The following is a 13,183-nucleotide window of genomic DNA, read 5'->3' as shown; positions in this document are numbered from 1 at the left end:
ATGACAGCAAAAGCTTAGGTAAGGAAAAAGATCAAATATTGTAAATTAGATTTTTTTTATACAAAGTTACTTTTTTCTTTCAGTGAAATCCTGCCAGTCATGCAGCAATGCTGCACGTGTACTTAATTGAGAAAAACTTCAACACCATTTCTAAACTTAATATATTTCCTTTATCTTCTGCTCTGAAATGCAAATAATGTATTGATTCAAATCATCTTTAAGTAGATTATAATTTTTTTTTTTTAATTAGTTCCAGAGCATGCTACAGGAATGGGAAACACTGATTACACAATGGAAGGGATAGTCATTGTTAGAATATGACAGATCTGTAAATGCACAAGATGCATGCAAGACTTCTTTTGGGTGAAGGCTCCCTGGGAGCTCTGACTCCCCTGCCCTGTTGCCCACCAGACAACACCTGGTTTTACCGCTGGTTTTCCCTGCCCCCTGTTCTTGCTCCTGTGCAGCTGTCCTGCTGCTTGACCTCTTGGTTCAGGGGTGAGCTGCTTGGGCCTGGGGGCTGTAACCAGCCCTTGCAGCTGTTTTTCAGGCAATGCTGCTGGAGGAACATGAGCTGTAGGCCCTCTTCTTTCCCACCTATATTTTCCCATCCTTCTCCTCTTACTCGCTGCCATGTAACTAGCTAGAGGGAATGGCCTCAAGTTATGCCAGGGTGTTCAAGAAACCTGTAGATGTTGTAGTAAGGGACATGGTTTAGTGAGGAAATATTGGTGGTAGGTGGACAGTTGGACTGGATGATCTTGGAGGTCTTTTCCAACCTCGGTGATTCTGTGATTCTATGATTTTCTTAAGGAAAAGAAGGCAGCAGCACTGTCTAAAGCACGTTTGATAACCATCTTCACTCTCTTTCCAAGCACTGTGCTTCCTCCAGTAATGGACTTAGGTGTGTCCTTGCTGCCTACCCTACTGGCTGTTGCTTTGTTCCAGTCCTCCTGAAGGATGTTCCCTGCCGTGCCATCCCTCCTCGCTGCTGGGGCATAGTGACCTCTGTGACCATGGGTTGCTGCTTGGGGCTCTAAGCTGAGGTGTGTTTGAAGCATGTGCCCACGTAACCAAACAGATAGGTGAGGATCACAAGAAACACTTCCTTAACCCTGCATGCAGGGCCTAGAAGACCTGTCCTAGCTCTGTGAGGATGCTGTTTCACAGCGCTCTTCAGTGTTGAGATGGACTGGTTGTTTGCTGGAGTCCTGAACACGGCTTTTTCTGTTGTCCCTTTGAAACCATGTTCCTTCCCTTAATGCATGGAAAAATCTATCTGCTGGGAGCTGGGGAACTGCTTGCTTTTCTTGCTCCTCTTCCTTCCCTGACTTCCTATAAATTGTTATACTATGTCTGTCCTGCCTTCCTGACCCCGTATTAACTTCCAGCGTGACCTACGGTCGCTTTACAGCTCCCCGGCTGAGCGCACAGTGCCACGGCGGCTTCTCCTCCCTCCTCCCCTTTCCCCCTGCTTGGGACCTCCCCTGACAGAACGAAATCGCAGCCCGCCCACTGCCGCCGCCCGCCCCTCCCGGCTCCTATATTCACACCGCTTCCAGCCCCACCCCAATTCAGTTGCTAGGCGACGGGGCGCGACCGGAAGTGTGGCGGCCGCTTCCGCCGGAAGTGACGGAGAGTCGGGCGGGGAGGCTGTGAGCAGGGAGCGGGGGATGCGCGGGCGGCGGAGGCGGCGGCGGAGGTGGCCGTCATGCTGAGCCGCAGCTCGTTCACCAGTCTGGCGGTGGGGGTGTTCGCCGTGTACGTGGCGCACACGTGCTGGGTCATGTACGGCATCGTCTACACGCGGCCTTGCCCGTCGGGCGGCGCGGCCGCCTGTGTCTGGCCCTACCTGGCGCGGCGGCCCAAGCTGCAGGTGAGTAGTGGGGCCGGGCTGGGCCCCAACCTGAGCGCAGCGGTGTCAGGGGAGAGCGGGTGGTGAGGAGCGTACCGGCCGTGCTCGGACACTCGGAGAAGTAGTGGAGTTGCTTTAGTACAGGTCTCCACTCTGAGAGTACCGGTGGGTGAGCTAATGCTTCTATACCGTCATTCCCCTCTGCTGTCTTTTCCATTTCAGTTGAGCGTCTATACTACCACGCGGTCAAACATCGGTGCTGAGAGTAATATAGATCTGGTTTTGAACGTGGAGGATTTTGATATTGAGTCGAAATTTGAAAGGTAGGTCTTAGAAGCGTGACCTGTTTTTTGCAGTTTGTAGCCTAAATAACACATGTATGGGAATGTGTATGAAATAAGTGGGTTGACTGTTCATAATGGTAATCTTGGAAGAATTGAGTTGTTCTCATATTCTTCGGATTTGGATTGAGGCTATTCTTGCATGCTGTGTGGTCTGTTTGGTCTGCACTTGTATTCATAAAGTGCAAACTATAGAGGCAGTGCTGAGACAGGGAAGATGTGAATTGGACATCAGCTTTGGAGCTGAGGACAAAGTGCTGCTATAGGTTTAAAAAAAAAGTATTTAAAAGTATTTTTTTTTTCCCTTAATTAGAAGTTCTTAAAGTGTTTCATGAATGTCAGCACAGTCCTGCCTTACTGGATTTGGTACAGTGAGTTCATGTAGAGCTAATAAGAGGGCTCTTAGGTTTATTACATTCATCATAGAATGGCTTGGGTTGAAGGAGACTTCAAAGATCATCTAGTTCCAAACCTGTGCCGTGGGCAGGGCTACCACCCACCAGCTCAGGCTGCCCAGGGCCCCATCCAACCTGGCCTTGAGCACTTCCAAGGATGGGACACCACAGCTTCTCTGGGCAACCTGTTCCTGTACTTCACCACCCTCTCAGTAAAAAAATTTCTCCCTGGCATCTAATCTAAATCTTCCCCCTTTCAGTTTAAAATCCTTCTTCCTTGCTCTGTCACTATCTACCCATATAAAAAGTTGATTTCCTTCCTGTATATAAGCTTCCTTTAAGTATTGGAAGGTCAGTAGCAGGTCTCCCCTGAGCCTTCTCTAGGCTAAACAGCCTCAGCTCTCTTGGTCTGTCTTCATGGTAGAGTTGCTCCAGCCCTTTGATCATCTTAGTGGCCCTCCTCTGGATCCACTCCAGAAGCTCCACATTGAATATCTCAGGGTTGCAAGAAAGAAATCCTCTCTAAACAAAGCTTTGCTAGCAAATATAGAAGTGCTTGTTTCTCTCGGATAGATTTTAGACCCCAAACACTGTACTGAATTGTCTGCAGTAATTTTCAGATCCCGCTCCAAATACCTTACTAGTTATGCTGTATCATTTCAACATTGGTTAATTTGCATCAGTGTACTTTTTTTTTAGCTATACAAACAAATGTTTTGCAGTAGCGTGCTGATAGCATTGATAGTAAAAATGGCTTTCCATTGTGAAAATCCTGTGTCAGTGTGCCTGGAAATGCTTGAGACTTTCCTCTAAGAACATATACATGGCCTACCATCTACACGATTTTTTTTTTCTTAACAGCTGTGACTTCAGACTCTGAATGGAACCTGGAAGTCAGACAGTGTTATCTTCCCTTGTGCTGTAAAAACAAGCTCATATATAACCGTTTCAGTGCTAATAATCATAAAAGTGAAACTTTTCTCGTACTTTAGGGTTTCAAGATCTTTTGAAGAGATGTTAGTACTAAGACCTTGTCCTTAGATAAACTTCTGAGTGCGCTCTTTAATTATAAAGAGGCATGTATAACAATTAGAACTGCTTTTATGCTTTATATTTGCTGCCACAGTTTTGTCATTTAAAGCAGTTGTCTTGTTTTTCACTCTCTTGACAAAGATTTATTCTAGTTCTTTCTCATTCTGCCTTTTTTATAATAAAAAAAAATGGGAACTCCTGTGATTTAGGTCACATTAATCTTAATCTGTGGCAGATTTTAAAGTAGAACTGTTTCACTAACAGTCTTGCTATGCCAGTGAAAGTATCTAGAAGGAAAAAAAGCAAAATGGTAAGGATGCTTTCTTAGCAAATGCAGGGAGGGTGAATTCATGGTGCTTGAGGCTCTACATAGTTCTTTGCTCAGCACACTGTAGCCGAGAAGGTAAAGTGCTTGGCTTTGTTTTTTTTTTTTTCCCAATTTTTTTTTTTACTTTTTTTTTATCATGCATGCAATCTCTGATCATACTCAGCATCTGGAAGGTTATTCTCTACAAATCCTAGCTTAATTTTGGCAATGCATCATATTGGCAATTGGACAATGGACATTGGACAATGCAACATTGATGGAAAACATCAATACTGATAATGCGGTCCTGTTGTCTAAGATAAGGAAGGATATGCTGGACAAAGAGTTAAGTATCTTGAGATAATAGTAAGACACTGTGGTAACATACCGGAGTATGAGTTGATTCCACCCAGCTATGGCTCTTTAGGACATGTTAATGAGGGGTGCATTTTCTTGCTTGCTTTCAGAACGTGCTAACATTTTCAGCGATCGCTATCTGTAACAACTTAATATTTCAACGTGTCATCTCATAATGTCCTCATTTTGTATTTTAGGACAGTGAATGTCTCTGTACCAAAGAAAACTCGAAATAATGGCACATTATATGCATATATCTTTCTTCATCATGCAGGCGTTTTGCCTTGGCATGATGGTAAGCAGGTGCATATAGTAAGCCCTCTGACCACGTACATGGTCCCTAAACCAGAAGAGATTAATTTGCTCACTGGAGAGTCAACCACACAGGTAGGTGGATTTTCCACTTGTAGGAGGACAAGTGGGAAAAGAAAATGCATTTCTTTTGTAGATGCTTGTAGTGTCAGCATCTGCTATGCTTGCATCTATAGAATGATGGGGATGTTTAAAAAAAAACAAGGTGGGGGGGGGGGGAGGGGCAAACAACCTCCCACCCTTCTTCTCAATCGTCCTCTCATACACTAAAAGTAGGCCGTTTAACCCAGTAAATATAGAGCCCAATGTTACACTGGCTGCTATTAAAATATTTCCCTACTTAATATTTTTTAAGGGTTCGTTGCTTTTGGTAGAAATAGTGTATTCTTCTGTAATAAAATGATGCTGCTTTGGATAGTGAATCAGATTCACGTGAAGTAATTTGCTTTTGCAAAATCGCAATACGTACTTAACTTTGACATTGGTGAGTGACCAAAATGTAGTGCTTCTTTTCCTATAGGATGTTCTTACTTACCATTTCATTTCAAGAGAATAAGATAGTATTTGCTAAGGGGTACTACTGTAATTACTTATCAGAGGGGAAAAAATTGGTGTTATGTTTACAATGTTGTACCTCGTGTTCAAGGAGAGTTAGAGAATCCTCTAGAATATGAAATACAGATGTAGCTATGAGTGCTGTTCCTAAATACTATTAGAATAAAGTTGAAAAGTAATTGAAGCTAGTGTCCAGCATTAAAAAGTCACAGTAGGTGGTGTTCATCCCAGGAAAAGCAAGTAGAATGCCCCGGAGATCTGAAAGCTCGAGTCTTAGTCTGCTTCAGCACAGCTTTACACAATATTTGGAGGCTTAGAAGTTCAAACCAAGTGATCTGATCTCTTTACTCCCCAAAATGAATGTAGTTAATTATCCTTTTGTCTGTGTGGAAGTAACATCTGAATACTGTACTGTCTTCATGTTTGAGTGACTTTTTCAAAGCATGCTGATGCCGAAGGCATTAAAATAAATTGGATGGATATTCACTCTCAATGAACTGGGTTGTGAATGAGCACTGAAGTTTTTCAGTGTCAGATTATGGTGGGCCTTTACAATCATTCTGTCACAGTTGAGCAGAATACCTGGTGTGGTTAAAATCAAGTTTCTTAACATCTATTTTGCGATAGAGCTTACGACTCCATACTTGTCTGTGATTTAGAGTATTATCCAGTTCAGAATTCTGCATGGTTAAGCAGTAAGTATGTACGTTTATTGTATTTTTAAAGCAAATTGAAGCAGAAAAACAGACCAGTGCTCTGGATGAGCCTGTCTCTCACTGGAGATCAAGGTTAACCTTGAATGTCATGGTGGAAGATTTTGTGTTTGATGGATCATCCCTCCCTGCTGATGTTCACCGTTACATGAAAATGTAAGTTAATGACTTATTTTTGCTAGAATTGTTAATATAAATTTAATTCACATTTCTGTGAAAATTATTTTCTAGTATTTTTTGCTTAAATTTGAGCTTAAGAGACAAGAACAGGCACTCTTCAATGCCTGCGTTTCAGTAGCGACAGTAGTGAAACACTATGTACTTCAAAACCTTATTGGAAATATCTTGATCCTAGGCAGTTAAGAGTTGAAAATATCTTTTTGTATGGGAGTTACCATGGTAACACAAAACAGAGCTACAGAGATGCAAGTAAAATGCTATAGCAGGCTTTGTACCCTCTTGTTCTCAAATCATACTTTTAGTCACTAAAGCAATTGTCTCTTGACCTCCACAGTTATCCTTCATGTGCAGATTATCTGTGTAAACAGCATGTGCTTAAGTAGTACAGCTGATCTCCTATATCCCATCTTTTTTTCCTCTCTATGGCTTGCTTTATTCTACTTTGTCAATGTTTTTTCATACATTATGTCACTTTTTTTCAAGAAAATACTAAAAAGTGAGCTTTTAGACAGGCAGTAGCTTCTGCTTGCAGCTTGCTTAAATTGCTTCCAGTGTTAACCGTATAAATAGTGCTATGTTGGCTGGTGCTGCCGTATGTTGGTGCCTTTCTCTACAAGTATCCTCTTAAATCCAGAAGGAGTTACTTAGTCAGCAGACACTGGGATTCTGAAATAGCTTCCCAACCAGAATAGATAAACCAAACAAGTCATAAGACAGACCCATAACAGGAAGGAGTTGATGAATCTTTTCTGTTCATGTCTAGATATAAGTCAGTGCTGATATATTGTTGTATTATACAGGAAATAGTTTGGAAATGAAATAGCCTGCTTCAGTAGCTTTAATTGTAGTTATTTTGTAGAAATTTAACTCTTTTCAGTTAAAGAAAGAAACTGTTTCTGATGCTAAAGTTAATACTTCATATTATTGTTACTCCTTGAGTATTTAGTATGCAGTCTTTATCAGCATGAATAGAGACTTCTTTGTGAACTACTGAAATTCTATTTTTAGACTTTAAAAAGCTCAGTTATGTGACTTCCACTCTGAGTACATCATAGTGTATATAAACACCTCTCTAATGAGGGACTTCAGGAATTTGTCCCTTTTGGGGCACTAGGCTAAACAGTTCTCTAAGTTACTGACAAAGCAGTTGTCCAGTGGTTAATTTTATAGAGGCCTCAAAGGATGTTCAACTACTACTAGCTTTGTGCAGATTAGTGTGATGATAGAGCAATCCCAGCAAGTGCTTCTGTTCAGGAAGAGAGAGATTTATGCTCCTTGTGCAATTCTGCTGGTAGCATCTAGCCTTTTAATTGCACATACCTGCCAACTGTTACTCTGCTTAGTTCCATGCTAAGTAGAGCATCTGCTGTTGCTGATCTGGTAGGTGTCACCAAGGGTGTAAAGGAGTTGGGGAGGTGATGGAGAGTTGTTGCTGTAAGAGAGGAATACTTGAGACGAAGGATACAAATATACAGTCAGCATGTTTCTCTTTGACAAACTTTTAAATTTCCTTTACCCTTGTTCATGCAACAGCTTCAGCATCATCACAGCTGATTTAATTTGTCTTTCATTCTTTTTTGCTTATTCTTTCTATAAAAGATAAAAATAAACTGAAAAGAATAATATGAAATGCATACTACTTTTACAGATATCTCTCAATGAGAAACTAGGCTAACAGTTGCTTCTTGGTGTGTGCTAGAGAGTAATGTGCTTGGAAAAGTGGTGGGAAATACTTGTATGGGTAGATCTGAAAGTGCTGATTGAGTGCTAACTTGAATAAGAGTTTAAGGTCACCACCGTCATAAAATCCATGTTTAAACATCCTAGGGTTCAGTTGGGGAAGACAGTGCATTACCTTCCAATATTATTTATTGATCAGCTAAGCAACAGAGTGAAAGATTTGATGGTGAGTAATAGAATACCTTTAATTACATTTAACAGTTTTAATAGTAATCTTAAATATTGTTGTAGTTAAAATTTTCTTCATAAGCTGTTTACTGTAATGATAATCTATTGCAAAGTCACTAAAGGATTCTACCAGTGACTGTTGTTTGACTTAATGGTCAGCTGCAGAGTCTGAATTTGGGTTTTGAAACTCCCTACCCTTGCAGAAATATTTGCCAAAAGCTTTCTGCCATTCTGCTAAAAGGTGGTTGGGTTCCATTGTTCCTGCCTTTTGGATGGATAAGGAGAAAACTGCAGCATCAGCTGTGGTGGGAGCAGTCGCATGACTCCCTAAGCTGGTCGATGAAGTTGTGTTTGTGTCCTAGAGCTGCTTCTATTTTTCTTGTAGGAAAATGAGCATACTGAATGTTGATGGTACTAGAGTAACGTGGAGATAAGAGACCTGCTACTGCCTATTAAATGATAATGTCTGTATTCAGCATCTTCTAGGTGGGAGTCTTGGTAGATGGAAGCTTTCCATAGGCCTTCTGGATTGTCATTCCAAATCATAAAGTTTAGCTTAGACAAAGAATTTTTCTCCTGAATGTTGAGAGAATATTATTTAGGGATGCCTGTTGCAAGCTTGTTTGAGAAAATGAACCCCTGAGCATTTCAGTTACAAATCTTGGTAGCAGGTAGTTCTGTCCAGTATTTCCTTAGGCACGCTTGTAATGTCTTTGTCAGCAGTCACTGTCCTTTGTTTTGAGTTTCTTAACACAGCTCACTGTTAAGTTTGGTGTATTTGTATGAGCTTCTAACTGGTCATGTACCCCGTTTACAAATAACCTCAGCATTCTCGTGTTAATAGCATTCCCACAGTTGTCATGTCTATCACAGTCAGTCCAATAGTAATCTGCTGCCTGAAAGTGATTGAGATCTTGAGAAGTGCTGCAAAGACTGATCTATCAAAACTGGCAAATTTCCTCTTCAGCACTGGCTTCCGTAATTTCTCAGTTGTCAGCAGTTTGGCTTGCAAGCCCTGCAAAAAGTCTGGTCCTGTAGTATGCATACCATGAGTTAACAAGGGGTATGTGAAGAAGTGCAAAGAATGAAGGAGGTGTATGTGTGGAGTGAGATCAGCGTTTGATTGTAAATTGGGGTATAGACATCTGTCTGCTTAGTATGCCAGATGTAGTCATGGTGCTGAAGTTGCACTTTCCCTCATTCTGCTTAACTGTATAGATTTTAAACTATTATTTTCATTCAGTTGAGGCCCCTCATAGTACTGGAGTCTAGTATATTACAATTGTTGTGTTACTCATGTTGTCAGGTCCATAACGTGATGAGTGAACAATTGGCTGATGAATTGGACTCGGAAGTATTGCAATAGATGGGGTTACGTCAGGTTGGTGTCCAGTGAAGTTTAACAAGAGCAGGTGCTGGGTTCCACACCTGGGATGGGGCAACCCTGGGAATATGTACAGACTTGAATACAAGGGGCAGGAGAGCAGCTCCATGGAAAGGATTCTGGGGGTTCTGGTTGATGCCAAGTTGAATCTGAGTCAGCAGTGTGACCCGGCAGCCAAAATGGCTAACCGTACCCTAGGGTGAATCAGGCCCAGCACTGCCAGTTGGGCGAGGGAAGGAATTGCCCCACTCTGCTCTGTGTTTTGCAGCCTCACCTCAGGCACTGGGTGCAGATCTGTAAAACTGTTAGGGGGAGCATCCAAAGGAGGTCTGCAAAGATGTTGAAGGATCTAAAAGCAGGAGGTATTAAGAGTGTCACAGGTCACTTGCTGTCAGCCCAGAGAAGAGGAGATTAAGAGGAGGCCTCATAGTGGGCCCATAGATTCTTCAGGAGGGGAGCAGTAGGGCAGGTGCTGATCTCTTCCTGATGACAGTAACAGGACCAAAGGAGTGACATGGAGTTGCATCAGAGGAGGGTAAGGTTGGGTGTTAAGAAAAGTTTCTTTGTCAGAGAGTGGTGGGGCACCGGAACAGGCTTCTCAGTACTGTGGTCACAGCTCCAAGCTGCTGGAATTCAAGGAACATTTGTACAATGCTTTCAGATACAGGATTTGGACTTTGGGTGGTCCTGTGTGGAGCTAGGAGTTGGTTGGACTTGACAATCCTTGTGGATCCCTTCCAACTCAGGATATTCTATGGTTCTATGATCTTAAATATTCTTTCCAATGCTGGGGGTTTGGGGATTGCACAGAGTTCTCACTTAGAATGACACGGAATCACAGAATTGTAGAGTCTGGAAGGGACCTCCAGAGATCATGGAGTCCAACCCTCCTGCCAAAGCAGGCCCCCAGCAGCAGGCTGCACAGATAGGCATTCAGACGGATCTTGAACATCTCCAGAGGAGGAGACTCCACAACCTCCCTGGGCAGCCTGTTCCAGTCACCCTCACTGTAACAAGTTCCTTCGCATATTGGTGCAGAACTTCCTATGCTCCAGTTTACAGCCGTTTTTCCTTGCCCTTTCCCCACATACCACTGAAAAGAATTTGGTCATGTCCCTTTGACTCCCACACTTACTTATAAACATTAATCAGATCCCCTCTGAGTCATCTTTTCTCAAGGTTGAACAGACCCGGTTTGCTCAGCCTTTCCTCATAGGGGAGATGCTCCAGGCCCTTTATCATCTTTGTTGCCCTCTGCTGGACTCTTTCCAGGAGATACTTGTCTTTTTTGTACCAGGGAGCCCAGAACTGGATACAGTACTTCAGGTGAGGCCTGACCAGGGCAGAGTAGAGGGGGTGGATCATCTCTCTTGACCTGCTGGCTGTGCTCTTTTTAATGTGCCCCAGGATCCCAATGGCCTTCTTAGTGAAGAGAATAGATTAAAATTCATGCTGCAGAACTTGTTTGCTCTGTTCATCCACAGTTCTGTAGTGCTGATTGAGTGCTAGAAGTAATATGTGATGTTTTGAGGCCTTACTTCAATAGCTGTCTGTACTTCATAGGTTTGGAAACTTTGTAGATTTCAAAGGCTAAGCAAACGTCACATCTCAGCTAAACTGAGGTAGCACTTGGTAGACTTTTAATTGTTCATTAAGAAAGAGTTAATCCTACTGATCTTCTGTTTAATTTGATTTTGGTGTTCAGAACATTCTGTCCCTATCTTGTGTGGCAGTTTGATTTTCTCTCTGCATCATTCCTTACTCTTTAGTAGTGTTTTGTCTGTTACTCCAGGTGGTGCTTGTTTCATGTTACTTGCCCATATATTTGCAAAATTTTTGTTTCCTGCCTGTCTTGAACAGGTAAAAATTCTTCTCCTTTTCTCCCAGAAATGTTGATGTAAACTTTAATAGGCTGAGAAACTGGAATGAAAATGAAGAGATTATAGATATGCTTTTAAGAGGAGAAGCCTGGAGGATCAGCATATAGCATTCAGCAGAATCTTTCTAACATCCTCAGCCTTCAGCTCTAGCCCATTGCTTTTCATCCTGTTTGGATATCCCTTGCAGATCTCTGCTGAATTTGTAGAACTTCTCCCAGCTTCCCTTTCTCTCCCTTGCGTGTATGTGTTCTATTGCTCTCTTTGAAAAGCCTTGAGAGGGCAGCGAGATTACTGGAGGAAAGAGTGAATGGGAGAGCCAACATAATTCTCAATTCACATCTGACCTTGATGTCTGGGGACCCTAAAAGCATTTTCTGCAACATAAGCATCAGAAGAAGCCCATTCACCTCTGATAAGTGTCAGCTAAGTAATTACTGTAGCAAGTGTAGAGTAGCAGTTCTGAGATGGGAATTATGACTGAGGAGTAAGAAGAAGCTGAGAGCAATAGGTCTTAAACCGTTGGCATTCTGAGGGCCTGCCTGTCTGCAGCCTTAAGCTCTCCTTGCAAATTTAAAACATGTTGCCTGAACTTGTGCCTAAGTAGCTGTGCAGAATTCTACCATTTTTAAGGACAATTTTATGTTGTTTTAAACCTACTTGAGAGACAGTCTGTTGTCATGGAGGAAGAGCTATGTCAATGTAAGACTTTTTTCAACTTAAGGAGGCCCTAGATATCTCTCATAATTGAAATGCAGATGAGACCGGAGAATTAAACTTAACTTATTTGCAGCACCCCATATGCTATGCTTTACAGGCAGAGTATCTTAGCTTTAGCTGTGTTGTTTTCACCTTTCTGAGCAGGCAGCAGCATCTTGCTTTGCCACCATTGTTTTGTTATGAGTTGTTATAACCTTCATTTATCTCAAAAACATCCTCAATTTAGTAAAGGTCTGGCTCTGTCCTTCAGAATATGATTTGTGTTTGTGTGTCTTGTAGCTTAGCATAACCTTCTCATATGCTTTTATAGAAGAAGTGTCAGAATGGAAAATTTCTTTAAACACACTGTTTTCACTTCAACTGAGACCAGCAGAGGGAACTTCATGTAAACTTCTCAAGGGCTTTTGTGTACAGCAACAGTGAGGTTTCTGTAAGAACTTGAACAAAGCAAAGTGATCATTTAGCATTTCTTGGGAAAAACAAAACAAAAATAAACCACTCACAAAGATTTCAAGCCTTTAGCACATCAGACTTAATTTTATGTGATTAAATCATAATGTGATATAATAATGTTTCTTTAGTTTCAAGAGAGTGAGTGAAAGTGATTGTTGCAATTTTCCTTCTGTTAAAAAAGCAGTTGTTTCTGTTTTGAAATGCAGGTCATAAATCGCTCAACGACAGAGCTACCTCTTACAGTGTCATATGACAAAATATCTCTTGGAAAACTCCGATTTTGGATCCACATGCAGGATGCTGTGTACTCCCTCCAGCAGTTTGGTATGTTTTCATTTTTAATGAGTAGGTGAAAACTAAACAAACAAGAAAAAAATAACACTCCTCTTTCCTTCAAGTACAAAGGAGGCACTGTTTTCTGGATAGCTGGTAAAAAGGTTTGGTGCTATAGATCTTATGTTGGTTTACTTTAATAAGGTAAGGCGGAAACAAGATGTTGACATATGATAGGAATCGAGGACAGAAGTGAAATAACTTTGAGTTTTATTTGGATAGTCCTATTGCAAAAGTGTAAGTGGCCACAACTGAGAGCGTTTTGATCACAGTTTTCCTCTGTCATCCGTGGAGTGGAAAAGCTAGATCAGTTCTTATATAAGCTTATATGTAGCTGGTCACTCTAACCATATACTCATGGCAAAGCACAGGCAAGCATAGCAGAAAGATATTAGGTTTGAGCTGAGAATTGGGAAAAAATCGTGGTTCTGATTAATCTGCTACCGCTACTCCAGAACTGA

The 13,183-nt window shown here is 41.8% G+C and overlaps 1 protein-coding gene across 1 annotated transcript in view; it reads left to right on the top strand.

Annotated features, from left to right (window-relative positions):
• The first annotated feature begins 1,670 nt into the window (after nt 1-1,670).
• CLPTM1L (CLPTM1 like) overlaps nt 1,671-13,183 on the top strand; it is a 29,318-nt gene continuing 17,805 nt past the window's right edge. Inside the window, 6 exon segments of the mRNA NM_001395958.1 lie at nt 1,671-1,876; nt 2,078-2,178; nt 4,485-4,674; nt 5,881-6,023; nt 7,875-7,953; nt 12,596-12,713. Of these exon segments, the coding sequence (NP_001382887.1) occupies nt 1,712-1,876; nt 2,078-2,178; nt 4,485-4,674; nt 5,881-6,023; nt 7,875-7,953; nt 12,596-12,713 (796 nt within the window). The 5' untranslated portion in view covers nt 1,671-1,711.

This window comes from Gallus gallus, chromosome 2 (genome assembly GCF_016699485.2).
Source record: "Gallus gallus isolate bGalGal1 chromosome 2, bGalGal1.mat.broiler.GRCg7b, whole genome shotgun sequence".
NCBI classification, from domain to species: domain Eukaryota; kingdom Metazoa; phylum Chordata; class Aves; order Galliformes; family Phasianidae; genus Gallus; species Gallus gallus.
This window is presented reverse-complemented; position numbering and strand designations above follow the sequence as displayed.